The sequence below is a fragment of the Pseudorasbora parva genome, chromosome 14 (genome assembly GCF_024679245.1).
Source record: "Pseudorasbora parva isolate DD20220531a chromosome 14, ASM2467924v1, whole genome shotgun sequence".
Taxonomy (NCBI): Eukaryota; Metazoa; Chordata; class Actinopteri; order Cypriniformes; family Gobionidae; genus Pseudorasbora; species Pseudorasbora parva.
In genome coordinates, this window is record NC_090185.1 from 15,168,268 (window position 1) to 15,188,492 (window position 20,225).

General features: G+C 41.1%; 1 protein-coding gene across 1 annotated transcript; it reads left to right on the top strand.

Annotated features, from left to right (window-relative positions):
• The first annotated feature begins 5,013 nt into the window (after window positions 1-5,013).
• LOC137039746 (CD48 antigen-like) lies at window positions 5,014-19,663 on the top strand. The gene is made up of 6 exons (XM_067415022.1): window positions 5,014-5,080; window positions 6,070-6,402; window positions 6,983-7,288; window positions 7,471-7,587; window positions 7,709-7,776; window positions 19,465-19,663. The coding sequence occupies exons 1-6, from the start codon at window positions 5,014-5,016 to the stop codon at window positions 19,513-19,515; spliced, it is 942 nt and encodes a 313-aa protein (XP_067271123.1). The 3' UTR covers window positions 19,516-19,663.
• The last annotated feature ends 562 nt before the right edge of the window (window positions 19,664-20,225 follow it).

Here is a 20,225-nt window from a genome sequence, read left to right on the forward strand (position 1 = left end):
AAAAAGTGCAAATTTGGGTTCACGGTCCCTAAGGGCCGGCGAAACGTTTGAGGTGGGAGGGGCCCCTTTTACTCAATTGGCTATTACTCGTCAACGGAACGAGATATTGTCACCAAACTCAGCACGCCTATGTAAGAGCTCACTCTGTGGCTGCGTGAAAAAGGACACGGCGGACCGCCACTCGGTGGCGCTATAGCAACTAAAAAGCTGTCGAAATGATGCATTTCTATGGAAAATCCCATTCAATGGCTGAAAGCGGCCCTCTTCCTGCCTGATTTGCATACAGCGTCACCAAATCAAGCGTGCGCATGCGTCACGTGATGCTAAAGAAGCTGGCAGACTTACGTGGTGCTTCAACTCTTATAAAGGGGAAAAATGCTCCATATTATTCTGTGCAAAACGACCTTTAAATGACAGAAAAAGGGTCTGCTCTGCGCAAAACTTCACCAAATCGGCTGAGGACGTGCGCCATATTATCCCAAAGAAGCGTGCAAACTTTTACGGAGATCGGGCCATCGGTAGAGGTTTTACAGTTTTAAAGGTTAAAAAAAGCACCACATTCGCATGATAAATGAGCTGAAAATATGAAAATCGACATTTTTCCCCCCCGATGGGCATGTCAAAACGCTTGATAAAGTTTTTGTAACCAGCAGCCCGAAAATCAAGTTCTCAGACCCTATCGTTGTTTTTTTATAGGCCTTTTAAGGCTCTTTTTATGCCCTTTTTATTAGGGGTTCAAGCCTGAAGGGCTGAAACCCTATTGTTATTGTTAATTTTCCCATGATGCATCATTCTCCATCTAAAACTGATCGGGCAGACCAAACCGTAAGTCGCAGAGACTTGAAACTTTCAGGGCTGGTGGTACTCACACCGACTACCTACGCCACCGAGGCACGCCCCGATCGGCCTGACGGGGGCGCTACAGCGAGCAAAAGTACGAAACGGCTCATAACTCCTTAACCGTTAGGCGTGGGCTCAAGTGTCTTATATCGTTGGAATCCTTGGCTCGGGGCGGACAAAACGCATGCCTCGGATTGCCTCGTCACCCTGGGAAAAATTTCGGGAATTTTGGCATTTTCCAAAAACCTACTTTTGCGAACTAGTCCTAGGTTTTTGGCCCGACCGGAACCAAACCAGCGCAGCCAGATTCTCTGGAGTCTGAATGTCAATAATTATTAAAAAAAAGTGCAAATTTGGGTTCACGGTCCCTAAGGGCCGGCGAAACGTTTGAGGTGGGAGGGGCCCCTTTTACTCAATTGGCTATTACTCGTCAACGGAACGAGATATTGTCACCAAACTCAGCACGCCTATGTAAGAGCTCACTCTGTGGCTGCGTGAAAAAGGACACGGCGGACCGCCACTCGGTGGCGCTATAGCAACTAAAAAGCTGTCGAAATGATGCATTTCTATGGAAAATCCCATTCAATGGCTGAAAGCGGCCCTCTTCCTGCCTGATTTGCATACAGCGTCACCAAATCAAGCGTGCGCATGCGTCACGTGATGCTAAAGAAGCTGGCAGACTTACGTGGTGCTTCAACTCTTATAAAGGGGAAAAATGCTCCATATTATTCTGTGCAAAACGACCTTTAAATGACAGAAAAAGGGTCTGCTCTGCGCAAAACTTCACCAAATCGGCTGAGGACGTGCGCCATATTATCCCAAAGAAGCGTGCAAACTTTTACGGAGATCGGGCCATCGGTAGAGGTTTTACAGTTTTAAAGGTTAAAAAAAGCACCACATTCGCATGATAAATGAGCTGAAAATATGAAAATCGACATTTTTCCCCCCCGATGGGCATGTCAAAACGCTTGATAAAGTTTTTGTAACCAGCAGCCCGAAAATCAAGTTCTCAGACCCTATCGTTGTTTTTTTATAGGCCTTTTAAGGCTCTTTTTATGCCCTTTTTATTAGGGGTTCAAGCCTGAAGGGCTGAAACCCTATTGTTATTGTTAATTTTCCCATGATGCATCATTCTCCATCTAAAACTGATCGGGCAGACCAAACCGTAAGTCGCAGAGACTTGAAACTTTCAGGGCTGGTGGTACTCACACCGACTACCTACGCCACCGAGGCACGCCCCGATCGGCCTGACGGGGGCGCTACAGCGAGCAAAAGTACGAAACGGCTCATAACTCCTTAACCGTTAGGCGTGGGCTCAAGTGTCTTATATCGTTGGAATCCTTGGCTCGGGGCGGACAAAACGCATGCCTCGGATTGCCTCGTCCTTCAGGTGCCAATTTCGAGATATTTTGTTTTTTTCGAAAAACCTACTTTTGTAAACTTCTCCCACATCTTTTCCCTGATTGGAACCAAACCACTGTAGAAATGTTCTTTGGAGGGAGACTTTTAATAATTATGAAAAAAATTCAATTTTCCAATTCTTGGTCGCTAAGTGGAACCAAAATGTTCAACTGGTCGGGGGCCACTTTTACGAAAATTACTATAACTTGTGCATGGAAAGAGATATTTTCGCAAAAGTTGGGTCACATGTCTATGAGCTCATACTTCGGTCACTTGAAAAAAATTGCGATGATTGTCCACTTGGTGGCGCTATAACATGAAAAAACCACAAAAACAGCTATAACCACACGACCACTAGTCCGATTGACTTGAAAATTGGTGTGCGGTGTCTTGGCCCAAGCTACCATTTAGGTCTATGAGGACATTGGCGTATCTCAAAAAACATGACCACCATAGGCCAATGAAATTTGAGCACCTATTATGTTTATGGCTCTGTAATCAGGTGGTGTTGCACACATCCACAAAATATTGCATATCATATAACAGATCTCCTCATGGTGAACAACTTTGCCTCTAGGGCCATTGCTGTCAATCAAATCGTTAATTAAATATTTGTAATTATGTTAAAAACCTACTTTTGTGAACTTGTCCCTGGTTTTTTGCCCGATCAGAACCAAACCAGTCAAGGACATTTCTTTGGACTCTTTAGATCAATAACTATCAAAAAAAGTTGAACTTTTGCATTTGAATGGCTATAACAGGGCCATTTCAAAAAGAGCCGTGGCAAAATACACTCAAAAGCCTATAAATCCTAAGGGAAAACTCAAAACTTCACGAAAATTGTTGGGTACATGTGGCATAACATGCTGATGAAGCATGCAATGTTTTTAAAGAGATCGGACAATAGGTAGCACTATAACTGTGAAAAAGCTTTAAAAACCATACATTTCCTACACTGAAAAAAATTTGGAGTGACATTTACTTAAAAAAAGCTAGGCAACTTTTTCCACACAAAAAGTGCTTGTAATATTTACTCGGGGTATTCTAAGTAATATTTACTTACTAGAACCACTTATTTTTTATGTAAAAAACACAAGTAAATTGTACTGGCAATACTCATCTATAGATTGTAAGTTTCACTCAGATTACCATTGCATCCAATTACAAACCCAAGTGAACATTGTTAATATTTCTGAGTTTTGCATGATGCCCCCAGAATGCATTATGGCAGGACGCATGTCACCATTGTTGAGATTCTTAGGCTGAATCTTTATATCTGTGTGTGAGAAAAGCTTGCAGGAGTTCAAAGTGCTTAGTGTACAGTCTGTTATAATACGTATTTAACTTTTCTGGTTAAAACTGTGATGGATCTTTTCTAGAATAAAACAAGGTTAATAGTATATTGCTCATACTCACGTATAAGATTGGTGAATTAAGCCACTACACAATGATCATATTCTGATCATCAAGCGGCCAAAAGCATCTGATCGTGTTTTCTCTGCTTTTCTTGCCATAACAAACCCAGATACAGCAATGAGAGAAACATTAACATTAAAAAGTCATCAAACTGCCCAACTAAAGAAAACACTAATCGCCATAATGGTGACATAAAAAAACTCTCTAAATTCTCAATAGGAGCTTATGTAGCTTTAGCTATCGTTATTGTGATTACAACTCACGTTCAGTTAAAAGTCAAAACTTATTGAGAATAAGTCAGCCACATAAAAAGCAACATCCCGAAATGACCATCTCTGCCACCACTGAACAAGTGGGATCTTTGCGAAAAATCTGTGTGCATTTTCAAATGCACTTTGCTTTTCAGATTTAACTTTACTTAATATTGTAGGTGCATGTGCTGTGACTATAAAACATTAAATATTATTTGTAAATATATGATAAAATTCACTCTTTTTTCTCAGTTAAGTTATTACATGAATAGACTGTACATTTTACCTAAGATATATAGTTCCAACTTAAACTTGATTTTACAATGTAATAATTACATTAATTAATGTAATAGATTTTACCATACCACAAAGTCATTTTTATCAGTGTATGGTAAATTGCCTATATTGGCTGTAAATGGACTTTTCCATCTATTATTTCAGTATAAATAAACTTAATGTCTTTAATGCCTCTGTGATTAAAAGGCCTTAAAAGCTTGAACCCCGCTAAATGCTGCTTGCAGCTTTAATTTTATTTGTTACCACTGCAAAGCTTAATTAAATTATTATAGGATCTCATTTAATCCAAATTTGCATATTTGAATATTTATTGAAAATAATAATTATATTTATCAAAGCAAACAAAGAATATAAGCTACAAAGTTTGCTGAAGAGATTTTTTTAACAAGTATTAACTTTTTGGTTATAATGGGAAATATACTTTACAGGAGTTAAAGTGTGACACACTGTCTGCAAAATATTATGATAATTTACCTACTGGTATGCTGGAGCTTTAAATCCATATTTGCAATGTTGAACGGTCATTAGGCTCCCTTTTCTCTTTCCCACTCCGTGTTTTTTGTGTATTGTTTTTTGTCTACAAAGTGTGCCAACAACAGAAAATTTGGTGTTATTTATATTAGATCAGATCATATACAATAATTTGATTAGCCAATTAATTATCTTCAAGAACGTGGATATTTTGCACAAGTTTTTAGCACTATAGAAGACCAGGAGCAAAACATTACTGACAAAAATACAAAAACAAACTATCAAATGACTAACTCTGCGGATCAACCACTTTCTGTAATGTGGATTGTAGTTTGTAATGCGTTACAGAGAGCTGGCACCTCAGTCGGTGAGGGCAGAAGGGCAGTGTGGTAATGACATGTTCGGTATGTTGTTCAGAATCTGGAGAATGTGTGAAAGGAAAGGAAAGAAATGGTTGCAGTTCAGTTCATGAATTTTTTTACAAACAAACAAGTAAGTTTTCATTAGACTTACTTGTCCGCTTCGACTTATTAGACTTACTTCTCTGCTTCGCGTCGGGGTCCTGATCACTCTGTCTGGGTTTATTATGGGATAACTATCGGCTGGGTGTACATTATCCCGCTTATTACACAGCTAATACTCTCAAATAAATTAGACACAAAATATTGTCTTGAGATTAAATATTCTATTAGCTCTTACACAAAGCTTCCGCGAAGAAAAACAGTTCCAAACTGCTTTAAGCCTTTATCTATTGCTGCTAAATGTTGAAAATGAATGCTGAAAGGGTTAGTTCACCCAAAAATGAAACCAAGCCTATGATTTACTCACCCTCAAGTTATCATAGGTGTATATGACATTCTTCTTTCAGACAAATACAATCAGAGTTATATTTAAAAAGTCCAGGCTAACGTTAATCCAAGCAGTTGTTGTAGCTGTTTTTGAAGTCCATAAAAATGCAGCTGTCCGCCAAATAACGTGCTCCACACGACTCCGATGGGTTAATAGAGCCTTCTGATTCGAATCGATGCGTTTGTGTAAGAAAAATATCCATATTTAAAACTTTATAAAGGAAACCCGCCTTGAAGTCTTTCATTGTAGCCATGGCCGTTTAAGTATTTAACATCCACAAGATGGCGCCAGCGTTAAGCATAGAAGTAGTACCGGTCAAGATAACTCGTAGTGCCCGTATGAGCGGGTGTTATCTGGAAATACCGCTGGAATGCGCAATTGACCAATCAGAATCAAGTATTTCACAGAGCCGTGTAATAAGTCTTTTTAACAGTGTTAACTCATGTGGAATTGTTGGGGTTTGCCATGTAAAATTGTAAAAAAATAAAAATAAAATATTGAAAAAACACCACAAGGCACAAACAATATTCCTTCTTTGTTTCAGGTGTGTTTGCAGATACAGATGCAGTGAAATCAGTGTCAGTGACTGAGGGAGATTCTGTCACTCTAAACTCTGATGTTACTGAAGTAAAGAGAGATTATCATATACTGTGGGTGTTTAAAGTTGACAATTCAGAGACTCGTATCGCTGAAATCCATAAGCAGATCATTAATACGTATAACAGTAATGAGACATTCAGATACAGACTCCAGATGGACAGTCAAACTGGATCTCTGACTATCAGAAACATCAGATCTGAACACACTGGACTTTATAAACTAACCGTCATCAGCAACACTCGGATCTCATACAAGAGTTTTAATGTGACTGTATATGGTGAGTAAATCAAATGAAATCAGAACGGCTGTCATTAAAGTAACTGTAAGCAACTTTTTTGCTAGTGGGATTAAATAAACATAGTGAACTTTTGTTAATTAACTCCATTAATATTTTTTGAATAGTGAAATATTAAGACCAAACACGGTGTGCCCTCACTCACACTCACACACACACGCACACACACATGTCTGGTGTGCTATCTTTCTGGGGACTCACCATAGACGTAATGGTTTTTAAACTGTACAGACCGTATGTTCTATCCCCCTACACTAACCCTACACATCACAAAACATTCTGCATTTTTTACATTTTCAAAAAATCTCATTCTGTATGATTTATAAGCTTTTGTACCCATTGGGACCTCAATTTAGGTCCCCACAGTGACACGAGTCCCCATGAGTATGCAGGTTGAAGTCCCCACAAGGCTAGAAAACATGTGTACACACACAAACACGAACAAAATGAGAACAACTCAACAACTTGACGTCTTTTATTATTAGAATATATTTCTATATCTTGTTTTGTAGTTGCTTTTCTAAGTATCATTTCACTATTTTAATCTATCTAATATTTCCAGCTCCTCTACCTGCTCCTGTCATCGCTAGAGACTCTTTAGACTGTTCGCCATCATCATCATCATCATCATCAGAGTCCAGATGTTCACTGGTGTGTTCAGCTGTGAATGTGAGTCATGTGACTCTCTCCTGGTTCAAAGGAAACAGTTTATTGTCCAGCATCAGTGTGTCTGATCTCAGCATCAGTCTCTCTCTACCTCTGGAGGTGGAATATCAGGATAAAAACACCTACAGCTGTGTGCTCAACAATCCCATCAGAAACCACACCACACATCTGGACATCACGGATCTCTGTCACACATGTGAAGGTACGGCAGCAGTGATTTTATTGGTAATATTACAGATTGTGAATTTCGTTTAAAAAAAGTTACTGTAGGTTTTTTTTTTTTAAACATTAAGTGTGATAAGTTGGTTAATGTATTTGTTAAAATCAAACATTGCAGGACTCATTGATAATTATTCATTATTATTTTATGCTTGTTCAATACAGAACTGCGCCCATTACATTGGGTGGGAATATTGGTTGGTTTGGTGATTCTACTGGTTCTATCAGCTGTGGTGGTGAAAATCTTTTTCAGAAGGAAGCTTAAACAAGCAACACAACAGGGCAAGTATATCATATTTCATCCAGTTATATAAACATTCTTGGTTCAAATTAAGTGAAATTAAGTGTTCAAAGGATGTGCCACAATATCAGTGTGAAAATGTGATTATTATTATTAAAACAGTCCAGACTTGTGAGGAAGATGTACTGTATTCCAAAACAACATTTCGTGCACGCAGTGTTCACAGTACGGTAAGATACTGTATCGGGAAACCTCAGCTTTTACCACACATTCTTGCAAAAGAGCTGTTTTCGCTTACACGTGATGAAGCAGCATCTGTCATCCTGTGCTGATGTTAGCATTCGTACTTTGCGCATGATGTGGCCTTTAGACAAGCAAGATATTTTTAAACATTTTAAAGCGCTCCATTTTGCTTAATGTCTGTTTTTGCTTGCACTTTTCATGCTTAGGTTTCAAAATTACATGGTAAGCCCCAAGGCTCAGTATATATCAGACAACTTTAGAAACTTCAGCATACAAACATGTGCTCTCACTTCTTAGGCCAAGCAGGGTTTAGGGAGGGTTGAGGTTTTCAGTCTACCAAGATTGAGTATTAGCAAAGCAACAGACAACTGTAACAGAGACTCAGACAGTGACGCATTGTGTAAGTCATCAAGTCACAAAAGCATGTGTTATCAACTCTGATTCAATGGCAGCTGAATCAAATGCAAGAAAATCAGTGCCGGGACCACCACCTACATTAACAATGAACAAACAAAAATGAAAGTGCTGAAAATTCCCCAAAATTCCCAAAAAACTATTTCAAAAGGCAAAAATGATTCTGTGCTTGAAGGCACTCCCTTTTGGTAGAAGTTATAAGTAACTTTAGAAAGTCTTTCTAAACAATCTGACCAAATAGGTCATGTTTTCCCGCTATCTTTGTCCTCTGTGCTTGTAACTGTCTCTTTATTCAAACTGTTGTTTTGAGCCATATTTTGATTTACAGTGTGTTTATAGTAAAAAAGGATTATAAGAAATATAACAGACTGAGGTGTGTGTGTGTATAAAATCCTTTTTGCTTATTTTATTCCCTCTGAAACACTAGATGGCAAAAACAAAAACTTTCCATAGCAGTAGCACATGGCAAAACATTTGGAAATTTGTCTGACCCTTGACATAATTATGAACAGCAACGCAAAATTGTTTGTGCTAATTTGATCTAATATTTCATAGGGCTGGGAATCAATTCAGTTCTTCCGATTCGATGAATTCAATGATTACATTTCGGTAACTACTAGCCCCATCACAAAAAAGTAATAAATAGAATAGTTGTTGTTTTTGACCCATCTATCCTTACATTTTAATAAATAAGGTTATGACACCCTACACTGGAAAAAAAATTGTTAGTTTAACTTAAAAAAGTAACCTGGTTGCCTTAAAATTTTGAGTTTATTGAAATAAAAAAATTGAGTTGATACAATGAAGGAAAATAGTTTAATAAATAGAGACTAAAATATTATTGTATCTGAATCACATAAAACATTTGATAAATCATGAAAATAACACAATTTGGCATGTTTCACTGCATCATCACAAATAAAACACACAATAACCCAATATGCTTACAAAATCTTTGAATAATATTTGAATAAAGCTTGTCGATTCTCAAAAATATTCATTGTATTAACTCAATTTTTTAATTTCAATGAACTCAAAATTAAGGCAACCAGGTAACTTATTTTTTAATTATTTTTTTTTTACAGTGTATAGATACCAGTGAGATTTTCCAAATCTTGATTCCCTTTGGTACCACAGCTAAAACTACTAAGTTGTTCTGTCAGGACCATAGACCATAAAAAAAATATGGACGACGCGACTTCATCTGTTTCCGCTGACCAGATTTGAAGCTTTCAGACACTCTGCACGGCGCTGACATCTTGGGACCGGAGTCTGCGCAGTAGCGATTTCGAGACAGGAGTTGCGCAGTAGAGCGCAGGAAGTAGAGCAGGAAGTACAGCCGCGATATCAAAAGCCCGCCCACACTCTCACAGATTCTGAACAATTAATTATGTTGGTGTGAAATAAACAGTTATGGAAATATAGAAATTAAAGCTAAAGCTCCAATCTGCTCTCAAAAATCCCCCAAAAAAGTCTGTTAGTGCCTCAGTGACAACTTCACTCAGAGAAGACGTCGATCTCAGCTGTCAATCATGACGTCACACCCCCCACCCCCATTTTATAGCATCAATTAACTAACTAAAACTAAACGTATTTTAAAAAACGAACACTTGAATTGAAATCACCGTGATGATAACTGCCTACAATGACATAAACTATCTTTGGGGAAAAAATATTTGAAGTGTAATTTTATTGTTTAGTTTGCCTCGCGTCCATTAGAAAACACGGAGGGGCGACTATACTGGGACCGGCCACCTGGGGGCGATCGAGGTGCGGAGGCTTCAGTTTCTGAGAGGGGTGCTGCAGCCTTGGGACCAAACGGCAACCTCTCGAGATCTCTCTTAAAGGGATCCCCTGGTGTTGAGACTTGTATGGCTTAATATAACATAAATGATGTCTCTTACTGAATTATGTAGTAGAAAACCCATGAAAGATCTACGTTATTTAAAAAATCGATTTTATATTTGGACCATGGGCGGCGCCATTTTGTTTGTGTTCTAGGTTGATGACGTAGATTGGTTGAACTCCTCAATCAGCTGGCGTTACCCGTAGCTATTTTTACCACAACGCAACTCGAAAATTGTTTCAGTGTTAAACAAAACCAATGAATTGCTTTGTAATTGTACTTAAAACACACTCAAACATACATGTGCACACAAACTCACCTACACAAGTCACAAACAGATCGGCGGGCGCGCACACACCTGACAGACTGCGCTGTCTCAATCGAGATGTTGGGCTGCTCAGTCTCCACGACAGGGGCTGAATCCGAAATAGACCCCCTATACCCTGAAATAGGGCATTATTTGAAGGGACGGCCATTTGTAGAGTTGTCCGACATCATAGTGGACATGTTCGAGTGCAGTCATTCAGTCTCACGTTCACCACAATAACGAGTGTACAGCCGATTTACACACAACAGCTGTCCGACTTCACGCACCCAAACATACATGTGCACACAAACTCTCTCGCTCACACAGACTCATACAGACTCACACACACCCCAACAGATCGGCGCAAACACACACACACACACACACACACACACCCCAACAGATCGGCGCGAACACACACACACACACGCACTGCGTGCGCGCATACATAACCCTCAATCACTATTCCCTGTGTTGATATCATAGATAGACTGTTGATATGCAGTAGATTAACTGTAATGCCTAATGTGACCAGCAGAGGGAACTATCTAGGTATAGGACCATGGGATAGGGTAACGTGAGGAAGAGAGGCAGGATGTTTTGGTGATGATGCATGGGATTGGTTTGTGCATTAAAGTTTGAGCACAAGCTCAGTGAATTAACCTCAGTCTTTAAACTTTCACTTTTAAGACACAAATTACTTTCGCTACTTTTGTTCACTAAATGATGTTTCTTAAAAAACTAAGTTCGGGAGAAGCACGTTCAAATGATCTACCTAATCATGATGTCATTCCAACCAGCTGACAACAATCAGTAATCAACATGTCTACCAATCAGCTCAAGTGGAGGATCACATAAATACCCAGTCAACTCACCAACGTTCCTTGACAAAGTTTGCAGCATTCTGGCAGGTCACTTTTTCTACCCACGCTGTCAACATGGCTCCACACGCTGCTTGAAGCTATGCTACAATGCTACAAAACTTTCCTTACAAATTCCTAAGCTACCTAAAGCCCCTTTTGGCCGCTTTTCATCAGCATTATTTCAAACCAATGGCTCCTCAACATCACGGTAAAAGAATTCCTGTTTTTTCCAAAGTGTAATGTGGTCTTTGCCACAATTCAATCAATGAGGAGTCAATTGTTTGAGCAGCGCTCAGACACTGTAAAGAGTGCACACTGCACAGACTTGCAGCAGGACAGCTACAACAGCTCCTGTCCCAAGAAATAGAAATGTATCTTAAATAACATAGTTCCGGCACGCATCAAGCTTTGTTGTGATCTTGCTGCCTCTGTGTACAACAGACAGAAACTTGTCACACACAAAGTGCATTTGCCGTGGTGATGAACAATAAATTTACTCGCTCGCAAAGCGAATGAATGTATCGTGAGGCTAAGTAACTTAAATGTTGACAATACAGCATAATGATTATTTAAGCCATCTTATTTTTTGGAGACAGAAACATACATCACATCTTCCTAATTGTGATTAAACTTTTGAATGTGGCGCCGTGTTGCGTTCAGATTATTACAGTTTCAGAATATTTACAATCAATGTATGGCGCCAAGTTCTTATGAACCAGGACTGTTTTCTTTAATGTGATTATATTGTAATGTTGTATGCTAAATTTAATAAGAGTTGGACCCAAATGGGTCTCTTTCAAAATAAGAGTCCCATTATGGTTTTACAAACAAGCTTTTCCATTTTGTTCCATCTAACTTTTTCTCCACCACAGAAGCAGTGATGTTCCATCTTCACCCCTTCCCTTGGCCTGCAGCCCCACCATCAAACTCTAGCGCGAGGCTGCCTCCGCTAGCGGTGCAGGCCCAGCTGCTTTTTGTCCTCCTTAGCTTTCCTCTTTCCCCTTTTTTCCCATTCCTCCGTTGTCGGGGACCGACCGAAACGAGAGGTTGCCTCCGCAAGCGGTTTTCTGCCCCCCGTTTTCTGCAACACAGATGCCCTTCCCGCCGAATGCTACAGCCTTGGAACTGCCCCCTGTCGCCAGCAACATTAGAGCACAGATCCTCACAGAAATTCAGGCTGTTGGCGCCAGAGGCGGACCCATTCCCATTCCCAACCCCAGTACCAAAGTATTGAGAGCTAATATTCCCATAAACCACCCATTGAGACCCCTCATTGACGCTTCTCTCAATTCCATCCTTCAAGCTGTTTCCCCCAGAACCCTCCAATCCTACCTAACTGCATGGAAGTGTTTCAAGTCTTTTCACTCCATATCCAAGCTGAATTTTCCAGATTATTCTTTGCTTACCATCACTTCATTCATATCTTATTTCAACAGCATCAAGAACCTCCAAGTCAGCTCCATCAAGGGTCATCTAAGCTGAATTCAACAAACTTGTGTTTGGTCTGCCCTCTCCAGAAATAACCAATTCACAAACATCCATGCTCATCAAAGGCATCCAAAAAACTCAACCCACCCACGCAGACAACCAATAACTCTAGACATACTTACCAAATGTATCTCTACCCTCCGCCAAGGCTACCACTCCACCAATACTGCCCGCACTCTGGATGCAATGTTTATATTGGCTTGCTCCGGTTTTCTCAGAAGCTCAGAAATTACCATCACGTCCACCTTCAACCCAAAGCTTCATCCTATAATTTCAGACCTAGCAGTGCTAGATGACGAAACAATCTCTTACTTCATCAAACAAAGCAAGACGGATCAAATGAAAAAAGGGCAATCCATTTACATTTTCAACCTTCCATCACCAATCCAGCCGTATCAATCCATTTTAGCCAACCTACATTTCAGAAGTTTGCAGACTAAACTTTTATCTGAACCACTCTTCACAGACGATGCTAACCGCCCTGTCACACGTTTCTGGTTCCAAAAACACCTCAAGTCTATACTGATTCTATCCGGCATCTCGGCAGACAACTATTCTAGCCATTCATTACGCATAGGTGCAGCAACCACAACTGCTCAAAAAGGTCTCTCCCAGCGCCAGATCCAAAAACTTGGTCGCTGGTCGTCAGAGGCTTTCAAGAGCTACATCCGCTCCAATCGCTCCCACATCAAAGAAGCCCAACAGACCCTCATCAGCTAAAATTGTTTCAGCTTCAGCTTGTTTCCATACACTCAATCCTACAGGATCACCACATCCACTCCAATTCAACATCACCAAATTCACTAAATGAATCAATAATATTCACTGCCGTAGCAGCATCTCTCCAGTCACTCCCGCAGGAACCCACCTCAAATTTTTCACTGCAGCAGTGTTATCTCCTCCGCTCTAATAGAAGCTCAGGATTCTCCATCCAGCTGGCTCTCACTGCCGCAGCAGTGTTATCTCCTCCGCTCTAACAGAAGCTCAAGATTCTCCATCCAGCTGGCTCTCACTGCCACAGCAGTGTTATCTCCTCCGCTCTAACAGAAGCTCAGGATTCTCCATCCAGCTGGCTGTCACTGCCGCAGCAGTGTTTTCTCCTCCGCTCTAACAGAAGCTCAGGATTCTCCATCCAGCCGGCTCTCACTGCCGCAGCAGTATCTCCCCCGCTCTAACAGAAGCTCAGTATTCCCCATCCAGCTGGCTCTCACTGCCGCAGCAGTGTTATCTCCTCCGCTCTAACAGAAGCTCAAGATCCTCCATCCAGCTGGCTGTCACTGCCGCAGCAGTATCTCCCCCACTCTAACAGAAGCTCAGGATTCTCCATCCAGCTGGCTCTCACTGCCGCAGCAGTGTTATCTCCTCCGCTCTAACAAAAGTTCAGGATTCTCCATCCAGCTGGCTGTCACTGCCGCAGCAGTATCTCCCCCGCTCTAACAGAAGCTCAGGATTCTCCATCCAGCTGGCTCTCACTGCCGCAGAAGTGTTATCTCCTCCGCTCTAACAAAAGTTCAGGATTCTCCATCCAGCTGGCTGTCACTGCCGCAGCAGTTATCTCCTCCGCTCTAACAGAAGCTCAGGATTCTCCATCCAGCTGGCTCTCACTGCCGCAGCAGTGTTATCTCCTCCGCTCTAACAAAAGTTCAGGATTCTCCATCCAGCTGGCTGTCACTGCCGCAGCAGTATCTCCCCCGCTCTAACAGAAGCTCAGGATTCTCCATCCAGCTGGCTCTCACTGCCGCAGAAGTGTTATCTCCTCCGCTCTAACAAAAGTTCAGGATTCTCCATCCAGCTGGCTGTCACTGCCGTAGCAGTTATCTCCTCCGCTCTAACAGAAGCTCAGGATTCTCCATCCAGCTGGCTCTCACTGCCGCAGCAGTGTTATCTCCTCCGCTCTAACAAAAGCTCAGGATTCTCCATCCAGCTGGCTGTCACTGCCGCAGCAGTTATCTCCTCTGTTCTAACAGAAGCTCAGTATTCCCCATCCAGCTGGCTTTCACTGCCGCAGCAGTGTTATCTCCTCCGCTCTAACAAAAGTTCAGGATTCTCCATCCAGCCGGCTCTCACTGCCGCAGCAGTGTTATCTCCTCCGCTCTAACAAAAGCTCAGGATTCTCCATCCAGCTGGCTCTCACTGCCGCAGCAATATCTCCTCTGCTCTAACAGAAGTTCAGGATTCTCCATCCAGCTGGCTCTCACTGACGCAGCAGTGTTATCTCCTCCGCTCTAACAAAAGTTCAGGATTCTCCATCCAGCTGGCTCTCACTGCCGCAGCACTGTTATCTCCTCCGCTCTAACAGAAGCTCAGGATTCTCCATCCTGCTGGCTCTCACTGCCGCAGCAGTGTTATCTCCTTCGCTCCAATAGAAGCTCAGTATTCCCCATCCAGCTGGATCTCACTGCCGCAGCAGTGTTATCTCCTTCGCTCCAATAGAAGCTCAGTATTCCCCATCCAGCTGGATCTCACTGCCGCAGCAGTGTTATCTCCTCCGCTCCAATAGAAGCTCATTATTCCCCATCCAGCTGGCTCTCACTGCCGCAGCAGTGTTATCTCCTTCGCTCCAATAGAAGCTCAGTATTCCCCATCCAGCTGGATCTCACTGCCGCAGCAGTGTTATCTCCTTCGCTCCAATAGAAGCTCAGCATTCCCCATCCAGCTGGCTCTCACTGCCGCAGCAGTATCTCCTCCGTTCTTACAGAAGCTAAGCTTTTCCATCCAGCTGGTTTTCACTGCCGTAGCAGTGTTATCTCCTCCACTCCAATAGAAGCTCAGCATTCCCCATCCAGCTGGCTCTCACTGCCGCAGCAGTATCTCCTCCGTTCTAACAGAAGCTAAGCTTTTCCATCCAGCTAGTTCTCACTGCCGCAGTAGTGTTATCTCATTTGCTCCAGCATAAGCCCAGTTTCTCCAACCGACTTTACTGCAAAACAGTGTCATCTCCTCCGCTCCAACAGAAGCCAGTTCCTCCACCCAAAGGCCTCCACTGCTACAGCAGTGATACCGCCTCAGCTCCCGCAAGAGTTCCGTTTTTTTCCATTCAACTTGCTTGTACTGCCGCAGCAGTGATTTCTCCATATTTCCGCAGGAGTGTCAGTTCTACGTCCAACCCGGCTCACTGGTTTCGAAAAACAAGTTAAAATGGCTCGTCTCCACGGCTGCAGCAGTATCGACAACTCGGCTCTCGCAAAGCCCCATACTCTATTGAAACTCGTTTCAATACCACAGCAATGTCGTCATCTCCATTCCCACAGGAGCCCAATCATCCGTGCAAATTGTTCGTTTGGATAGTTGGAAAGCAAGTTGAAACGTCTCGTATCCTCTGCCGCAGCAGTTATAGTCAATTTCGCTCCCGCAGGAGCTCTGATACGTCTTTTCAAAACCTGTTTCACTGTCTCAGCAGTCTCACATTCTCCACCCCACAGGAGCCCAATTCTCTGTACAACTGGGTCTTCGGATAGTTTGGAAAGCAGATTTAAAAGGGCTCATCTCCACTGCCACAGCAGTATCACAAACCTCACTCCCGCAGGAGTTCTGTTCCTCCATCCAAACTTGTCCCACCCCCACAGCAGTGTCATCTTCTCAACTCCTACAGGAGCCTAATTCTTTGTACAGCCAGCTCATTGGATACGTTTGAAAGTATGCTGAAACAGCTCGTCTCCACTGCCACAGCACTGCTATCTCCTCTCGCCTACACGCAACCACCCCAGCTGACTACCAACGAGGTTCACCTTTCTGATATCACGACCATACAAACCTCAGACAATAATGAACAAGATCTCCCGATCCAGTGACTATCCCCCCCTTCGATTGGCACCAGTTCATGCTCTGCAACTTTTGGGGGGCTTCAACATCATTTACTGGCTGCTGTCCTATGCTAGTAGCAATTTTTTGGGGGAGTACTCTGGGTTCGGGCCAAATACCGAGCTCGGAGCCCTCTCCTCGGACAGCACGCCAAATACGCATACCATTTATTCTATCTGAATTATTTGTAAGTGTGAACTCGTGAAATGATGTTTCTTAAAAAACTAAGTTCGGGAGAAGCACGTTCAAATGATCTACCTAATCATGATGTCATTCCAACCAGCTGACAACAATCAGTAATCAACATGTCTACCAATCAGCTCAAGTGGAGGATCACATAAATACCCAGTCAACTCACCAACGTTCCTTGACAAAGTTTGCAGCATCCCTCCACCACCCCTTCTACCTCACACGCACCTGGTTAACTTTCCTAACCAGAAATACGGGGGGAGTACTCTGGGTTCGGGCCAAATACCGAGCTCGGAGCCCTCTCCTCGGACAGCACGCCAAATACGCATACCATTTATTCTATCTGAATTATTTGTAAGTGTGAACTCGTGAATACAACTTGAAGGAGTGAATGAAGACGATCGAGTGCGTGAAGTCGGACAGCTGTTGTGTGTAAATCGGCTGTACACTCGTTATTGCGGTGCAACGTGAGACTGAATGACTGCACTCGAACATGTCCACTATGATGTCGGACAACACTACAAATGGCCGTCCCTTCAAATAATGCCCTATTTCAGGGTATAGGGGGTCGATTTCGGATTCAGCCCCTGTCGTGGAGACTGAGCAGCCCAACATCTCGATTGAGACAGCGCAGTCTCTCAAGTGTGTGTGCCCGGCCGCCGATCTGTTTGTGACTTGTGTAGGTGAGTTTGTGTGCACATGTATGTTTGAGTGTGTTTTAAGTACAATTACAAAGCAATTCATTGGTTTTGTTTAACTCTGAAACAATTTTCGAGTTGCGTTGTGGTAAAAATAGCTACGGGTAACGCCAGCTGATTGAGGAGTTCAACCATTCTACGTCATCAACCTAGAACGCAAACAAAATGGCGCCGCCCATGGTCCAAATATAAAATCGATTTTTTAAATAACGTAGATCTTTCATGGGTTTTCTACCACATAATTCAGTAAGAGACATCATTTATGTTATATTAAGCCATACAAGTCTCAACACCAGGGGATCCCTTTAAAGCCAATGCGGAAGTAATGTAAACTGCAATTCCTAAACTGGCCACTAGGGACAGGCTCCAGAAGACAACTGTGAGGGTGAATTTTTCATTTTGAACTCATTCGTTTACATTATATGAAGCCTTACATTTCTGCATAATTAAGGGCAGTGTTACTTTGAGTGACAGGTGGATAGCCATTTATCCGCCATCTATAGTCATTGCGTCTCATAAGCTCCGCCCACATCCCGCCTCTTTGCCCATTTTCTGTTATCTGGGTGTGACTCCAAGATGGCAACGGACCTGCTCGCCTCTACGATTTATTTGGAACCCTATGGGTGACGGCGTCACGGACACTAATTCCATTTTTTTTTTTCGTCTATGGTCCGGACTCACGAGCCGCTTAGCTACACAACTGAACTGCTGTGAGCTGTGAGCTACTGAAATAAGCCAATCAAAGCAGAGCTCAATATTAATATTCATGACTCTTCCAAATAAGGCAAAAACAGAGCATTACATCCTAGGGATATTTTCTAGGGTTGTAAATGGACCTGTAAAACTGTATCTGGACAATTTTCGCCCTTAAATACAAGAAGTCCTCGCTGCAGCCTGTAGCACGATGACGTACTGGATCAGATCCAACACGTACTGGACGCGCATGCGCGGTGGTTTCATTCACAATTTGATGACGTCATATTCGCTTGCGCAGTAGAGTTCTGGGGACATGCGCAAAAAATAAAAAAAAATAAAAAATAAAATAGGATCACATTTATGAAAAGATGACTTATTCATCAATAATTACTTGTTATCCTACTATTTATCAGTACTACTACACAGGTTAGAACATCATCTACAATATTGATCATACATGTCACTTAAGACCAGCGCATGCATTAAGTTAACCCAGAGATCGGTATGAATGACGTCGCCATAACGATCCACCATCCAGTATGTATTGGATCTGATCCAGCTACGTCATCATGCTACAGGCTGCAGAGGGGTGTCTCCTTAAATAAGCCACATATTTAACATATTTAATCCTTTTATTTATCAAAATAAACAGAAAATAGTGCAAACTTTGGTAAAGTGATTTTGAAAGTGCTTCATTATTTTGTATAATTAATGTGTATACCATGTGTACACCCTGCCACCTCACATTTATAAGATTTTTTATCAAAATAAACCACTTTGATTTATGTTCACACAAAATCTGTTGCTCCATAAATATTCAATAAAAAAAAAAATTCTACAATCATACACTAGGGGTGTAGTGAACCCGGCAATATATTTGAATGATTGTGCTTTCCTCCCTCATGTCCCCCTGAGATGAGATATATATATATATTTTTTTTATCTAAAAAACATAAGATGACACAAAAAAAAGTGTCATCTGAGGATTTTTTTGGCCAGAGGATAGACGAGACTAGAGTCTGAAGTAGGAGCTTTTCTCAGTCAGCACCAATTTCTAAAATAATTTCACATTTCTACTACATAAAATAATTTAAATTTAAACCCTACACATTGATCTTTCCAGTGGTGAAGTACCCCTTTAAGGTTTGTTTAGCCCCAGTGTACCCCATATACCAACAGTCTGTTAGTTTTCTTGCAATCCTTTTAATTATAATTATATATATATATATATATATATATATATATATATATATATATATATATATATATATATATATATATATATATATATATATATATATATATATATATATATATATATATATATACAGTTTTAGTTTTAATTCATGTTATTCATGTTTTGTTTCTTTCAGAAAGCTACCGGAGAAAACTATGTCATATATGCGGCTGTTAATGTAACATGACGTACTCAGTGTATGTCCATGCTCAAAAAATTCAACAAAAATGTGAGGGTTAATCACTGTGGACTCAAATGCAGATATTATACAGAGAGTGATGAATTGTTACTTTAGCTTCAGTGTAATCAGTATTTTAGCACTATTTCAGTATCAGGATTTTTTTTTCAGTATCAGAATTTTATCAGAATCTATCAGAAAAGTATCAGTATCAGAGAAAAAGGTTGTTTTTCTCAAAATTTGTATGAACAGTTTGAATTTATCAACACAATTTGCCATCAGCCAATCACTGCCAAGACACCATCCGGTTTCAACTCTTCTCAATCCTGTTCCTGAGAAACTGCCATTAAGATGAATGACAATGCCAACTGATTGTAAGACTGTAACACGTCACTCTTAACAAACCTGTTTGCATTTTTTATATATAAATTGTGTATTATCTAAGGCTGCACAGAACACTGATTTCAATAAAAAATTAACACAACATTATTACTGAATTTTTTACTGACTTATGCTCAATGAGGTAGGCTAAAGCTCGTCATATTCTAACGGAATTATAGGTCTATGTAAAAAAATAAATAAAAAAATCCTCCAACAGCAGAGCAATTCATATTTTGTATGTATGTATAATGTATACAAATGATACATTGTGGCTTTTTCTTTTAATATTTAATTTTAATCTTAATTTTTCATGAAAAAAATAGGTAAAGGTTATAAAA